At 43.1% G+C, this 17,286-nt stretch overlaps 1 protein-coding gene across 1 annotated transcript; it reads left to right on the forward strand.

Annotated features, from left to right (window-relative positions):
• The first annotated feature begins 457 nt into the window (after positions 1 to 457).
• Positions 458 to 16,823, forward strand: LOC106571180 (lysosomal-associated transmembrane protein 4A). Its single transcript, XM_045695598.2, has 7 exons — positions 458 to 747; positions 9,213 to 9,351; positions 11,786 to 11,862; positions 12,832 to 12,954; positions 14,751 to 14,846; positions 15,290 to 15,388; positions 16,489 to 16,823. Exons 1-7 carry the CDS (start codon positions 619 to 621, stop codon positions 16,561 to 16,563), a joined length of 738 nt encoding a protein of 245 aa, XP_045551554.1. The 5' UTR covers positions 458 to 618; the 3' UTR covers positions 16,564 to 16,823.
• Positions 16,824 to 17,286: the final 463 nt, after the last annotated feature.

Raw genomic sequence — 17,286 nt, forward strand, 5'->3', positions numbered from 1 at the left:
GCCTTTTCAGATTCTGTGATACCTGTTACCAGCATAAACTACCAAGTGAAGTTCTGCAGCAGTTTGGCACCACAGCAGCATACAGCTTTAAGGCCACTCCATCCTCTACCGCTGGTTCCAGCTCTGTGACAATGCAGTTGGACAGTGAAGATGAAGAGGATTTCCACACAGCTAGCTGGTGGTGGCAGTGTGTACTGCAGTGTGTGTGAAAACAGTCGCAATATCTGGAGGAAACCATTGAGCAGCTAGCCAGCCAAGCAGCACAACAATACAAATGTGATCATATAAAATGTGTTTATATCACTTTTACAAATAAAAATATATGATAATAAACAAACAAATCTAAACTAATAAATGTCAAATCATATTTTTCGCCGAGATGGCCAGTCAATTTGAGTAACGTTATTGTGTATCCTACGTAATGACAGTTTTACGTTATGCGTAATGACGTCATCAAGCAATGACATCACAACGTCATTTAGCAACTTTTAGCAACAAATCGACCTGCCTCTAGCAACTTCCCCTGAAAATTAGTTGGCAACACTGCATATAGGTGGGCGCGTCATATCACCGTCGGTTGTTGATGGTGCAGGCTTTCTTCATCGCGCAGCTTCAGCGATGTTTATCCCTACGTTAGAGGAAGACATGCACCATTTTAAACCGAATCGACACAGGCTCTACACAACGAGATGCTGTGGGTGTTGCCATGTCAGGACGGGAACCATCATTCTCGGCACTTGGTACATGGTACGTACTATACAAATGGTCGCCTTGCTTTTAGATTGCGCTAACGTTAGCTTCGTTGCAGTCATGTTGCAGCACAACCCTCGTTGCCATTGCACTGTCGATAGTAGGCCGTTGTACCTAACTAACTAGCTAGCTTGTTACCAGTAAGTTAAACCGAAGCAAGTATTTGTCGAGAAAGTCACTTTGATATCTGAATACGTGCCTTACTTTGGAACATACTGCTAACTAGATTATGTAAATTGTCCTATATTAGCTAACTAGCTAACTAATGTAATCGGATAGTTAACTAACGTTAGCTAAATTAGTTAATTAGCAAAGTGTCAACGTTACCCGTTAGGGACTTTCTGCCAATAGTGTGATTGCGGCACGCAATTCTGTCAGGGCTGCCAACTTTTGAAGAAAACTGGAGTGAGATTTGCTAAATGGATTTCATTGCTCCTTGACACAGTCCCTAGAAGGGGGACTGGGAGTATGTTACTGTTTTAAAGTTAATTTACTGCAATTCTGCGTATTGTTTTAGGCCCATGACCAGGGTGGAAAAAATAAAAAACGAGGTCAGGTGTATTCAGGATGCTTTGAACATTAAATGAACACTCAATATTCGACCACTTTGAGAGGATGACATTTAAAGTATGCTAATATTTTTTTCTAACATTTTGTTTACGTGGTTTGAGAAGCATTCAGACTGAAATGAAATGAGCTAGGGAGACGGTAGAATGGTAGAAAATGTGTGAAGATTGGAAGCCGGGATTGATCCCTGTTCTCAGGTAGAACGTTTGTGTGTGTGTGTGTGTGTAGTGCTCTGCACAGGAGTAAAACATTTTTTTTAAACCTCTTAAGGATCGGACTCTTTAAAAAATAAAAAAAATTAAAACATTCGCCTAGAATGACATACCCAAATCTAACTGCCTGTAGCTCAGGACCTGAAGCAAGAATATGCATATTCTTGATACCATTTGAAAGGAAACACTTTGAAGTTTGTGGAAGTGTGACATGAGTGTAGGCGAATATAACACATTAGATCTGGTAAAAGATAATACAAAGAAAAAACATGCGGTTTTTTTGGCCACTAGATTCCAGCAGTGTATGTGCAAAGTTTTTTTTATACTGATCCAATGAACATTGCATTTCTGTTAAAAGTTGTATCAAGACTGCCCAAATGTGCCTACTTGGTTTATTAATAACTTTTCAAGTACATAACTGTGCACTCCTCAAACAATAGCATGATATTCTTTCACTGTAATAGCCACTGTAAATTGGACAGGGCAGTTAGATTAACAAGAATTTAAGCTTTCTGACAATATAAGATATGTTTATGTTCTGGGAAAGGTTCTTGTTACTTACAACCTCATGCTAATCGCATTAGCCTACGTTAGCTCAACCGTCCCGTGGGGGACCCACCGATCCTGTAAAGGTTGATGGCAACGGGTAACCAAATCATAGATTGCAGTCTCCTTGTCCATAGACTGCTTTCAAGGTAAGGACACAAACATTTTGTAATTTGGGTGAACTAGCTATCTTTTTAAAATAGGTCTGGAAGAAAACACTGCTTGCTCTCCAGGAGGGTTCTCCACCTCTGATTTATGTTTTCCAAGTGCTGGGTGTTTGAAAATGTTCTTGTTCTAACAATTAATTTCTCAATCACCCAACTTTCAAGAACATTTGAATGAATATCAATATTCAGGTGGTTTATGCCTACTAGCTGAATATCCATGACATCATCTTACTCAAAATATGATGTCTTTATGAGGTGAGTCCCCCTACCATCTCTGCCTAGCATGTGCACAATACTAAACTGTAAAAAATGATATTTGATTCCTGGAGCATTTAACATCCTTTTGCTTATTTGTATGACTTATTCAAAACTGTCCATGAATGGCTGCAATAATACATAATTCGTTTTGAAAAAGACAACAGGTATATCATATTTCAAATGGGTAATTCCACTGGCAAAATGGAATAATACAAGTTTGGGGAATAACAGTAGTGCTCTTGTTGACAAGCACAGTAATTACCCTATATTTTAGCCCATTGTTAAGAATTAGAATTGTTCCACTGATCAGACTAAATAAATGGATAATAAAAATATGACAAATCTACCACTACACCCAAACCAAATTATTAACCGTCCCCTTTAGAATCAAATGTACACTTTTGGGTTCACAATCTGACACAATTATTGTCATAGTTCCAAATCAGGTCACCCTACCAAACTTCCCTGCTAAAACATACTATAGGTCTGTTTGCTCCCTTTTTGTTATCTCAGCCTAAATGCCAATAAACAAACGAGGGAACTAATGCAAGTGCGGGTTAAATCGACTTTAGTACATGCTGTCAAAAGGCTTCATTCTGCAATAGATTTATAGACTGGAGTAACAGCAACTTAATTCTGTTAACATTTTACATAAAACGCAGCTACCATGCTGCTCTTTTTACAGTTTAATAAACTTAGCGGAGAACATGTTCCTTCTCCATTCAGCTCCTCTAATCTTGAGGGGCGTTTCTCTAAAACATTCATCCAATCCCCTTGATCCTTCACATAACTAGACCAATCATTTGCTTCAATGTGCTGTGGTTCACAGTGCTGTGACAAGACGGGATGATAGTGGTTCCGCTCATGATGTTAAATTGAAGGAGCAGATGCTTTGATTTCCAAAAGATTTGGAGCACAGTTAACGCGCTGATGTACAAATTAGGAAAATAAATGCAGTAGTTTTCAATGTGTGAGATATGAGGTGTGGCCTGAAGAGGGTCAAATGTGCGTGTCTCACCGCCAATGTGTGAGTTGGCAGCTCTGATGTAGGCATTCCTGCATATGCAGGAACACCTTGAATTTCGGTCTGCAATTACACCCTTCTCCTTTCAGCTCCCTCCCATGCACATCTGGTGCCAGTGCTGTAGCTTGTGCTAGTGTTAGCTAGCTAGCAACCAGTACCTAGTTAGCTAGCAACCAGTACCTAGTTAGCTAGCAACCAGTACCTAGTTAGCTAGCAACCAGTACCTAGTTAGCTAGCAACCAGTACCTAGCTAGCTAGCAACCAGTACCTAGCTAGCTAGCAACCAGTACCTAGCTAGCTAGCTACCAGTAGCTAGCTAGCTGTATACACTGAACAAAAATATAATCGCAACATGCAACAATTTAATATATTTTGCTGAGTTACAGTTCATATAAGGACATCAGTCAATTGAAATGCATAGACCCTAATCTATCGATTTCACATGACTGGGAATACAGATAAGCATCTGTTGGTCACATATATTTTTTTAAAGCCTTAAAAAAAAAAGTAGGAGCATGGATCAGAGAACCAGTCAGTGTATGGTGTGAACATTTACTTCATGCAGTGGGACACATCTCCTTTTCAGGCTGTTTATTGTGGCCTGTGGAATGTTGTCCCACTCCACTTTACTGGAACACACTGTTGTACATATCAATCCAGAGCATCCCAAACATGCTCAATGGGTGACTTGTCTGCTGAGTATGCAGGCCATGGAAGAACTGGAACATTTTCAGCTTCCAGGAATTGTGTACAGAACCTTGTGACATGGGGATGTGCATTATCATGCTGACACTTGAGGTGGTGGCGGTGGATGCATGACAATGGGCCTCATGATCTCGTCACGGTATCTCTGTGCATTCATAATTGCCATCGATACAATGCAATTGTGTTCTTTGCCCGTAGCTTATGCCTGCCCATAGCATAACCAATGTTCCCTCAAATATTTTTCATCACTGAGCAAGATTCAAGTCTGCCGAGCGCAAACTTGACCATTTTAAAATGTTGTGCAACTTCCGGCGTGCGTTTACTGTGAACACTGAGGTTGTACCCACATTAAGTTAGTTTTAACAGGGATCAAGTAGGCTACTGTGGCTATTTGATTATAATGTAGGCCTACCATTGTGGCCTACCATCAAAAACGATGGAGAAAATGCACCCCATAACATTTTAACATGGAAATATCTGTTCTATCGTTAAGCCTACAGTAGCAGTGTGGTGGTCAATGTAGTAGAGGTTGACCGATGAATCGCAATGGCCGATTTAATTAGGGCCGATTTCAAGTTTTCATAACAATCGGTAATCGGTATTTTTGGCCACCGATTTTATTTTTATTATTTCTATATATTTGTTCTATTTATTTAAATTCTAATTTTATTATTTTTTTATTTTTATTTTTTGTATAAATATTTTTTAACTAGGCAAGTCAGTTAAGAACACATTCTTATTTTCAATGACGGCCTAGGAACGGTGGGTTAACTGCCTTGTTCAGGGGCAGAACGACAGATTTTTACCTTGTCAGCTCGGGGATTCAATCTTGAAACCTTACGGTTAACTAGTCCAACGCTCTAACCACCTGCTTTACATTGCACTCCACGAGGAGCCTGCCTGTTATGCGAATGCAGTAAGACGCCAAGGTAAGTTGCTAGCTAGCATTAAACTTATCTTATAAAAAAACAATCAATCAATCAATGATAATCACTAGTTAACTACACATGGTTGATGATATTACTAGTTTATCTAGCCTGTCCTGCGTTGCATATAATCGATGCGGTGCGCATTCGCGAAAAAGGACTGTCGTTGCTCCAACTTGTACCTAACCATAAACCTCAATGTCTTTCTTAAAATCAATACACAAGTATATATTTTAAACGTGCATATTTAGTTAATATTGCCTGCTAACATGAATTTCTTTTAACTAGGGAAAATGTGTCACCTCTGCAACAGAGTCAGGGTATATGCAGCAGTTTGGGCCGCCTGGCTCGTTGCGAACTGTGAAGACTATTTCTTCCTAACAAAGACAGCAAACTTCGCCAAACAGGGGGATGATTTAACAAAAGCGCATTTGCGAAAAAAAGCACAATCGTTGCACGAGTGTACCTAACCATAAACATCAATGCCTTTCTTAAAATCAATACACAGAAGTATATATTTTTAAACCTGCATATTTAGCTAAAAGAAATCCAGGTTAGCAGGCAATATTAACCAGGTGAAATTGTGTCACTTCTCTTCTGTTCATTGCATGCAGAGTCAGGGTATATGCAACAGTTTGGGCCGCCTGGCTCGTTGCGAACTAATTTGCCAGAATTTTACGTAATTATGACATAACATTGAAGGTTGCGTAATATAACAGGAATATTTAGACTTATGGATGCCACCCGTTAGATAAAATACGGAACGGTTCCGTATTTCACTGAAAGAATAAACGTGATAGTTTCCGGATTCGACCATATTAATGACCTAAGGCTCGTGTTTCTGTGTGTTATTATGTTATAATTAAGTTTATGATTTGATAGAGCAGTCTGACTGAGTGATGGTAGGCACCAGCAGGCTCGTAAGCATTCATTCAAAACAGCACTTTCGTGCGTTTTTCCAGCAGCCCTTCGCAATGCATTGCGCTGTTTATGACTTCAAGCCTGTCAACTCCCAGGATTAGGCTGGTGTAACCGATGTGAAATGGCTAGCTAGTTAGCGGGTGCGCGCTAATAGCGTTTCAAACGTCACTCGCTCTGAGACTTGGAGTAGTTGTTTCCCTTGCTCTGCATGGGTAACGCTGCTTCGGGGGTGGCTGTTGTCGATGTGTTCCTGGTTTGAGTCCAGGTAGGAGTGAGGAGAGGGACGGAAGCTATACTGTTACACTGGCAATACTAAAGTGCCTATAAGAACATCCAATAGTCAAAGGTATATGAAATACAAATCGTATAGAGAGAAATAGTCCTATAATTCCTATAATAACTACAACCTAAAACTTCTTACCTGGGAATATTGAAGACTCATTTTTAAAGGAACCACCAGCTTTCATATGTTCTCATGTTCTGAGGAAGGAACGTAAACGTTAGCTTTCTTACATGGCACATAATGCCCTTTTACTTTCTTCAACACTTTGTTTTTGCATTATTTAAACCAAATTGAACATGTTTCATTATTTATTTGAGACTAAATAGATTTTGATGTATTATATTAAGTTAAAGTAAGTGTTCATGCAGTATTGTTGTAATTGTCATTATTACAAATAAAAAGATATTGGCCGATTAATCGGCTTTTTCGGTCCTCCAATAATCGGTATCGGCGTTGAAAAATCATAATCGGTCAACCTCTACAATGTAGGCCTACATTCCTTGAGACTTTTTGAAAAAATCATGCAGGGCTTGACATTAACCTTTTTATCCACTTGTCCTTCAAACAAGGTGACTGTTAATGTTGTTCTTTGATGAACGAAAATGCATCATTATTCCCATACCATTATTACAGAAAATCAGACAAATTTATTCTACTCTCCGCCTATTGGCTACTTAGCTTATTCAAGCCTGCCTCAAAATACAACACTGTCCCGTTTTTATGACAAAAAAAAGCTCTGACTCGCTTCAAAGATGTCTAGAAATGCACACCTTGTGCTCTTGTAGGAGGCAAACACTCCCCCATTGCTGACTACAAATTATGTAATAACTCACTAAGTAGCAAAGGATATGTACAAATGTGCACACATCGCTACATGTAGCTGTCGCTTTGCTCAAAACAAGCACATCTACTGACGACCGCTCATGCTGTAAACACAATCCAGTTCAAAGTGAATGGCACAGATCCATATATGTCAAAGTGCCTTTTTGCATATAGGCCCGACTGCAGCTCTTATTTGTTATGGCGCACTGGTTTGTGTAGAGTACGGGCCTGAGTCGTGCCAGTCAATGGAATAGAATCCTACTCCGACGCGTTCTGCCTACAACATCTCTTGCATTGTTAGTTTTGCATACTAAGTCTTGCATAGTTTGTTTTGTTTCAGTATGTGGCTATTGTGTTGATTTGATCACAATTTCCACAGTAAAGGGAAATGTTGATAGTGTTAACTAATGGGGAAAACTCTAGAAAGTTGAGTGAAATACAATCTCGTGTTTCTCTGTGTGGGCTGATGTTTCTTCTGCCTGGCAGTCCCAGGGAATAGGCCAGGAACATTGACCATATTCCTACTGCCACCATGGGGCACTCTGTACACAACGTTGACATCAGCAAACTGCCCACCCACACGATGCCATACACCCTGTCTGCATCTACCCGGTACAGTTGAAACAGGGATACATCTGTGAAGAGCACACTTCTCCAGCATACCAGTGGTCATCAACGGTGAGCATTTTCCCACTGAAGAAGGTTAAAACGCCAACCTGCAGTCCGGTCAAGACTGGAGAGGACGATGAGCACGCAGATGCACTTTCCTGAGACTGTTTGCGCAGAAAGTCTTTGGTTGTGCAAAACCAGTTTCATCAGGTGGCCGTCTGACGATCCCGCAGGTGAAGAAGGCGGATGTGGAGGTCCAGGGCTGGAGTGGTTACACATGGTCTGCAGGTGAGGCCAGTTGGATGTACTGCCAAATTCTCTAAAATGACGTTGGAGGCGGCTTATGGTAGAGAAATGAACATTCAATTCTCTGGCAACAGGCCACCACTCTACAACACAGTGAGCATTTCCCCTTTGCCAAGCTAATCCATCCACCTGACAGGTGTGGCATATTAAGAAGCTGATTAAACAACATGATCATTACACAGGTTCTGGGAACAATAAAAGGCCACTTTTTAAAATGTGCAGTTTTGTCACAAAACGCAATGCCACAGGTGTCTCAAGTTTTGAGGGAGCGTGTAATTGGCATTCTGACTGCAGGAATGTCCACCAGAGCTATTGCCAGAGAATTGAATGTCGCAGACCAACCATAGACCACGCTTAACCACCCCAGCCCAGGACCCCCACATCCGCCGCCTTCACCTGCGGGATTGTCTTCAATAAACATTCACTTTCTCTGTCTCGTGTGTTGTTTTTTTTAATACTTGATATAAGTATTATAAGAAGTGAGAATTAGAGGGACTGTAACCACAAGTGTAGAACATCTCTTGGAGTGTTTGTTTTTTGCACAGTGAAGATCGGTAACAGTGCATGATTTAACATCCAACAGTTTACAAGTGTAAAAAGACACATTTGATCCATGTGTTGTCATTCACAATGGTTGTTGGCAAAACCTCTGGATACATTGACAGAGGCCTATATCACAAGTCTAATCATTAAATATATTATGCAATGTGTGAGAGGGATTTAATATTTTAAATGTAACATACACTTTGACAGGGAAAGTCCATTAAACAGATTAGGGGAAATGGACTCCTAGCAACCATACAAAACACCTGGTAATAATAACTATTATTTAGGCTAATCCTAATGAGAGCGCCTTGGCTTGTTCAAATAAAATGAAGTGTAATTGGTTGCGTATCTGTGGAAACAGAAACCTAGTATGTCACAAAATATCAATGTTCTAATCTACAACAGACTGTATCCTAGCCTGGTTTCAGATCTGTTTGTAATGTCTTGACAACTCCTATGGTCATTGTCACTTATGCCACATTATAGGAGTTGGCAAACCAGCACAAACCGATCTAGGACCAGGCTATGTGTTGAAGGACATAGTGTAACAATGCCTTTCTGTCTCTCCAGGTGGTGAACCTGTTGATGGGCATCCTGCTGACCGTGGCCGTGACCCACCCAGAGAACGAGCCCACTGTGGACCTGCAGTATGAGGTTATCGAGCACTACTTTAGCCACACCCTCCAAGTGGAGGGGAATGTCTTAAAGGGTTAGTTCGTCATGTCATCATGTTTGGTTCAACTTGAGTTGTCTACGTAGGCCAGTAGTGACAGCATCCATGATAATCTGTGTTTTATCTTCCCAAAAGGCAGTAGCTGGTATGATTTAGCATAGTCTCCCAATATTGTATTTGTTAAACCCCCCCCCCCCCCCCCCCCGATTTATTAGCAAAGCTGCACTACTTTTTCTGGACTGGTACCTCATAGCTCTCACACACACACATCCCCTTCTCATCCAGCATGGATAACTTTCGCCAAATGCCTGCTTCTTTAACCTTTCAGCCCTATATGGACTGATTTGGCTAGAACTCTTATTTTGTCGCAGGCCCAAAGCCTGTAAAATCAGGATTTTAATACATAACCTGGAGCTGGGCAGAGCTGTGCTGTCTGTGGTTGGCTGTTGTGGTGTTTAGTTTACTCGGTGCGGTTACGTTGTTTATTTGGCTTGGTTGCACAAGGACTCCTCATTTCCCAGAAAGTGACTCAGTAAGAGCTGAAGGGGCTTGGCTCTTGTGGGCAGCGACTGAACCACCCCCACAACACATGCACACACAGAGCAGGACTGTGCCAAAAGAAAGGGAGGGGGAGGGGGGGTGTGCGCGCGCTATGTAAATCCAAAGCCTGGCACCAGTTTGGAGTCTACACAGCCGACTTCGGACAAGAAATGGTATGACATCGCCCCGCGTTAGAGGTACGAATCCCCTGTAGGACACTTTCAATGCTGTCTATCCTTTTCTAGGACTCCCACCTACGGTCTAAATAAAGGATATTGTTTACAGACAAAACATGAGGGACTGAACCGCCTTGACCTGCAGTCTGATATTTTTGTGATCTCAAAGTACAAGGTGTGGAAGAAGAGGGCGGTGTGGAAGAAGAGGGCGGTGTGGAAGAAGAGGGCGGTGTGGAAGAAGAGGGCGGTGTGGAAGAAGAGGGCGGTGTGGAAGAAGAGGGCGGTGTGGAAGAAGAGGGCGGTGTGGAAGAAGAGGGCGGTGTGGAAGAAGAGGGCGGTGTGGAAGAAGAGGGCCCTGTGGGGAAGAGGGCCCTGTGGGGAAGAGGCCCCTGTTTGAGTACTTGAAAATTCATTCTTCCTTTCTTGGTTCCTTGAGGTAAGCACAGATCTATAAGCGATTGGGTCGGTATTAAACAATGTTATCGCCTTATTACTGTCACCAATCCAACCATTTCAGATCTGTGATTACCTCCAGGTAGGTAGGAAGGCAGGATACCTTTCTGAAGTATTCTAACAGAGCTGTAAACAAATGGAGAAGCCCCAAATAGATGTTTTTCCATCCGAATACTCTCCTACGATTACCTAAAAAAAATTGAAAAAGTTCTCTATTTGACTACCATTTCCATCTGTTCTTTTCCACTGATATCTTTCACTGTAATATCAGATATTTCACACATGCATAGGAAGGTACACAGTTATACTGTTGGTATTGGCAGATGCCCGGGTCCAGAATGCCTGTTAGAGGCTGAATGTATAGCCTGGCCTCAGACACACAGGACGTAATGCTCAACGATCTACTGTAATGGATTGGGCTACAGATTGCATCAGTGACGGCCCTTCTGATACACACACACACACACACACTATGCACAGCTTCAGAACTGACTTTGGGAGCTCCGCATGGACTACACACACCTCTTCTCATTCACTCACACAGTCACACTCATAAATGCCCTACTCGGAAGGAATGGCTTGCAGATTGCATAAGTTACCGTTACGACAATCGGATGAGTTACACTGAAGAGAGACGGCTTCCTGCACAGCTTTAGAATGACTGTCTGGCTGATAGTCTGGAGTGAACCACACATGCCTCTCCTCACTCACTTAGTGCCCAGCACAAGGCTGTGAGCTGTCAGAAGCACTTGACCGACGCACCAGAGTGCAGCAGATGGCAGGCCTATTAATTAGCCTAGCGTAGCCTGTGTTATTGTGCGTTGTCTTCACTGATGCCACTGAGTGCCTGAGTGGGAGAAGCTAAGGGCTCCCCAGAGCACGCTAATGCTAAAAGAGAGCGAGTTAGTAGGCAATGCATCCCTGGAGACGCTTCAGTTACACAGAAATCAATTGGGCCTCAGTAGTAACGCTCTCACTGACAGTTGCATGAATGTACTCTGTGGGGCCCCATCGTGGGATGCAACTGGCCCAGACCAGGCAGCCATGATGTCTCACAAGGATAGGTGCACAATACCACTATATTCAATTGTTAGTTATAGATAATTCAACATTTGGGTTAATATTTTTTTTAGATTTAGGAAATGATTCTCCCAACGCCTTTGACTGACGTTAATTTCAAGACTTACTGCAAGTTGAATTTGTAGTTGAATACACAAGTATTTTACCTTAATGAATGAACTCTGTTAGACTCTCTCTCTCTCTCTCTCTCTCTCTCTCTCTCTCTCTCTCTGTGCTTATAGAGAATGCCTGTGTGGGATTTGCCATCTCTCTGTTGATGCTCACTATCAGCACCATGATGGTCTATGGAGCCATTACTGTAAGTTTCTAGCCATCTGTTTTGTATGTGTCAATCAAATGTTGTCTTATATATATTCTAAACCCAGCATACAAATGTAAGTTGTGTGACAGCGGGGATGACAATTACCCCTGGAGGAGTGGGAGAAATAGGAAGTTGAAAAGAGTTCTCACTGAACTTCAACCATGGTCATGTTCATTATGGAAGAAAGCGGACTGAAACGGGGAAGAACTACCTGGAGTTGTCCAATGATAAACACTCATTGAGTTTTTCGTTGCAATATGTTTTAAAACATCTATGTGCCCCAATGAACACAACTCTGATGGCAGTGCTTTGTCCCTTCCTGGTGTCTGAAAGGACAATATATTTTTTTTGTCTTAATGATTTTTAAGCAATTCACATTGACCAGTAACAGATTCACTGCATGCAAACTCCTTGCTTGTGCATTCAACTAGCCCCACCAGGGTGAGCCAAAAGTTTGCTACACAATGTTGTTCTAATGTTATCTTTACCTCACCAGGCCTACCTGATGGGCATCCACACTGACAGGTTTGATGGATATGTGACGTGGACCCGAATAGAGCTGCTACTTTAAATGGCGACGCACCGCTAAAGCATGACGCATTGTCTAGGTTTTGGTTGATCTTGGTGTGAGCAACGAGCGTTATGCCTTAGCTGTGAATACAGGCTCTTAGGTTACCCTTGTAGATGCCCTGTATTCAGTGTGTGTCAGAGTTTCCATTGCTGGTTGTAGCCTGCCTTGCTAAATACCCAGTCCTGATGACCTAAGAACAGATGAACATAGATTGATTCAATGCCTGTGAATTTTGTGACATCCTCAACTTTGCTTAGAACCCAAGATTTAGATCAGGTTTTTGCTAGGGCTAGATATGCCTCTTGCTTGACAAACCCCCTGACAAACTCTTGTGAAATGGCCATCCTTTTACATGTATGGTCAATGATGTGTGTTTACTCTTCCTCCCCACGTAGCATCGTGACGGCTGGCTCATCCCTTTCTTCTGCTACCAGCTCTTTGACTTTGCTCTGAGTTGTCTGGTGGCCATCAGCTCCCTCACCTACCTACCCCGGATCAAGGACTACATGACAGAGCTGGTGAGTCAGTCCAGTCCACCGCCCCGCCCAGGCCTGTCGGCTAGTCCACCGCCCCGCCCAGGCCTGTCGGCTAGTCCACCGCCCCGCCCAGGCCTGTCGGCTAGTCCACCGCCCCGCCCAGGCCTGTCGGCTAGTCCACCGCCCCGCCCAGGCCTGTCGGCTAGTCCACCGCCCCGCCCAGGCCTGTCGGCTAGTCCACCGCCCCGCCCAGGCCTGTCGGCTAGTCCACCGCCCCGCCCGTGCCTGTCGGCTAGTCCACCGCCCCGCCCGTGCCTGTCGGCTAGTCCACCGCCCCGCCCGTGCCTGTCGGCTAGTCCACCGCCCCGCCCGTGCCTGTCGGCTAGTCCACCGCCCCGCCCGTGCCTGTCGGCTAGTCCACCGCCCCGCCCGTGCCTGTCGGCTAGTCCACCGCCCCGCCCGTGCCTGTCGGCTAGTCCACCGCCCCGCCCGTGCCTGTCGGCTAGTCCACCGCCCCGCCCGTGCCTGTCGGCTAGTCCACCGCCCCGCCCGTGCCTGTCGGCTAGTCCACCGCCCCGCCCGTGCCTGTCGGCTAGTCCACCGCCCCGCCCAGGCCTGTCGGCTAGTCCACCGCCCCGCCCAGGCCTGTCGGCTAGGCTTATTTAAATAAACATCCAGATATAGCTCTTAATTTTCTGGTTAAACAACAATGAAAGCAATGAATTAATCCAAAACAATATGGGTGGCTGGTTGTTGAATGAATTATCTTTACAATTTCTATACTGAACAAAAATATATTCAGAACATGTAAAGTGTTGGTCCCATGTTTCATGAGCTGAAATTAAAATCCCAGAAATGTTCCATATGCACAAAGCTAATTTCTCTCAAATAGTGTGCACATTTATTTACATCCCTGTTAGTGAGCATTTCTCATTTGCCAAGAGAATCTATCCACTTGACAGGTGTGGCATGTCAAGAAGCCGATTAAATATAATTATCATTACACAGGTACACCTTGTGCTGGGGACATTAAAAGGCCACTCTAAAATGTGCAGTTCTGTCACACAAAACGACCACAGACGTCTCAAGTTTTCAGGAAGCATGCAATTGGCCAGCTGACTGCAGGAATGTCCACCAGAGCAGTTGCCAGAGAACGTAATATTAATTTCTCTACCATAAGCTGCCTCCAACGTTGTTTTAGAGAATTTGGCAGTACGTCCAACTGGCCTCAAACGCAGACCATGTGTAACATGCCAGCCCAGGACCTCCACATCTGGCTTCTTCACCTGCGAGATCATCTGGGGGGATGCTGATAAGTATTTCTGCCTGTAATAAAGCCCTTTTGTGGGCACCCCAGTGGGTGGGCCTATGCCCTCCCATGCCACCCATGGGTAAGCCCTTGCCCAGTCATGTGAAATCCATAGATTAGGGCCTCGTGAATTGATTTCAATTCACTGGTTTCCTTATATGAACTGTAACTCTGTAAAATCTTTGAAATGGTTGCCTTTTATATTTTTGTTCAATATAGTTTTATATTCAGAATAAACAAAGTAATTGCAGAATGCTTAGGTAACTTAGCTGGCTAACTCATTGGCCCTACTCTGTCATACCCCCTGGAGGCTTAACAATGTGTTCTCACTACCATCTCCACTGTCTTTACATTAGACCTGCTACCATTATATCAGATGGATTTTACATCTGAATGAGAAATGAAAAAGCACTGGGATGTTCAATGGAACTGAAGCTAAAGATGCTCTGTAGGCCCATATTTCAGTACAGTCCCTGGTTTTATGGGGTGTTTAGTTTCTGTACGTGCTGAATGTGTCTCCTTGTCTCAGCCGGACTTCCCCTACAAGGACAACCTACTCTCCATGGACTCCAGCTGCCTGCTGCTCTTCGTCCTCGTGTTCTTCGCCTTCCTCATCATCACGAAGGTGTGTCTTTCTGGAAAATGGACTGATTTGAATACTGAACTTATTTTTCCCCCATCCAAATTCCCAAGAATATTTAGATTTACTGCACTTGTTAGTGTTAACTGAGATCTTGATCTGATTTACCCAATCCATTGGCTGAACTTTAGTAGACGGATGATAGACCTTGACTGACAGGTCTTTAGTAGACGGATGATAGACCTTGACTGACAGGTCTTTAGTAGACGGATGATAGACCTTGACTGACAGGTCTTTAGTAGACGGATGATAGACCTTGACTGACAGGTCTTTAGTAGATGGATGATAGCGCTTCTGGAGATGAATCAGTGGTGTTGGAGCTGGGCTAGAACACAAGCCTGCACACTGTCGCTCTCTAGGACCAGGAATGAGCGTCACTGGCTCAGGTAGAAAGACTTAACATTTTGGCTGCCCCCCCCCCCCCCCAGGCTTACCTGATCAAGAGTGTGTGGAACTGCTACAAGTACATCAACAACAGGAATGTGCAGGAGAGTGCTGTTTACCCTACCTTCATGGCCCCTCCCCAGGTTTGTGTCTGAAAAGCCCCCTCTCCGGGTCCCAAACTAATTGTCAATGGCACACGTAATCAAACCTCTGAAGCATACTGTGGCATAACCAGTAGAGGGCATAACTTTCACATCCTTAGTCAGTTCAAGGATGCACAGTGGTTTCAATTGTGTTCGGAAAGTATGCAGACCACTTGACTTTCTCCACATTTTGTTACATTACAGCATTATTCTAAAATTTATTAAATTGTTTTTTCCCCTCATCAATCTACACACACTACCCCATAATGACAAAGCAAAAACAAGTTTAGAAATTTTTGCAAATTTATTAAGAATAAAAAAACTGAAATTACATTTTGTTACTTTGTTGAAGAACCTTTTGGCAGCTATTACAGCCTCGTGTTTTCTTAGGTATGACGCTACAAGCTTGACACACCTGTATTTGGGGAGTTTCACCCATTCTTCTCTGCAGATCCTCTCAAGCTCTGTCAGGTTGGATGGGGAGCGTTGCTGCACAGCTATTTTCAGGTCTCTCCAGAGATGTTCGATTGGGCTCAAGGACATTCAGAGACTTGTCCCGAAGCCACTCCTGCGTCGTCTTGGCTGTGTGCTTAGGGTCATTGTCCTGTTGGAAGGTGAACCTTCACCCCAGTCTGAGGTCCTGAGTGCTCTGAAGTATCAAGGATCGCCAATCAAGTTGTTGAAACATCAAAGATGATCAATGGAAACAGGATGCACCAGAGCTCAATTTCGAGTCTCATAGCAAAGGGTCTGAATACTTACGTAAATAAGGTATCTGTTTTTTAGTTTTAATACATTTGCAAAAATGTCTAAACCTTCTTTTGTTTTGTCATTATGGCGTATTGTGTGTAGATTGATGAGGGGGAAAAATGTATTTAATTCATTTTAGGATAAGGCTGTAATGTAACAAAATGTGGAAAAAGTCAAGGGATCTGAATATTTCCCGAATGAACTGTCTGCCCTCCTTCCCAGTTTTAGATGGATGAAATATCTAGCACAATATCAAATGTCTCATATGATTATGTCCATGGCTTTGGTCCTCTCACTGTGTGCAGTATATTTATACATTGATTGATTAAAATAATTCTCCCTCTCCTCAGTACATCCTGCCTACCTACGAGATGGCAATGAAGATGCCAGAGAAAGAGCCCCCTCCCCCGTACATGCCTGCCTGAAGACCCCCCCCCAATCATCTATATGTATGTGTGGGCCACCCAGAGCTCGTCATATTGACCCCACCATGCATTTCTAGAGAGGAGGGATACTCTTTTTCAAATCCTGCTAACATTCAAACCCCTGTAATATTGTAGACAAGTGAGAGTGGCAGATGCCGTGTAGTGTATAAAGCGATGAAAGCTTTACGACTTTTCTTTCCTTGTCTCGCCCCGTCTTTTGATTCCTTAATAAAAAAAGGGATATTGTGAAAGTACCATCGCTTCAATGCCTTTCACCAGTCCAGCTTTAGAAAAACACCATCCTTTCCTTATAGATTGATATTATAATGTGTGAATGTAAAAAGGAATACTCTTAAGACAATCCACTTATGATAACTCATCTTTATCCTTGAATTGTTTTTTTGCTTGTTAAAATATCTAGATTTTATTCTAAGAGTTTGATGGGGACGTTTGAAGCACCTTCTCTTTATCCCTTTATTTATTTAGCCTTGTACATCCATCCGCCACCTGTGTGCCATGTTCATTCTCTGCCGCTGCCTTTGTGACCTTGCGTTGTAAGCTTAGTCAAGCTAGTGTATTGTGTTGCAGTCCCAAGCGTCCAGACACTGCTGGTTAAAGGGATAGTACACCAACATTTGGCAGATGTTTTCAGACCTCAAATTTGTCCAATGTCAAGATGAAATAATAAGACTGCTTAACAAAAGTCCACTTTGGAGGACTGAA

The sequence above is a fragment of the Salmo salar genome, chromosome 15 (assembly GCF_965601325.2).
Source record: "Salmo salar chromosome 15, fSalSal1, whole genome shotgun sequence".
NCBI lineage: Eukaryota > Metazoa > Chordata > Actinopteri > Salmoniformes > Salmonidae > Salmo > Salmo salar.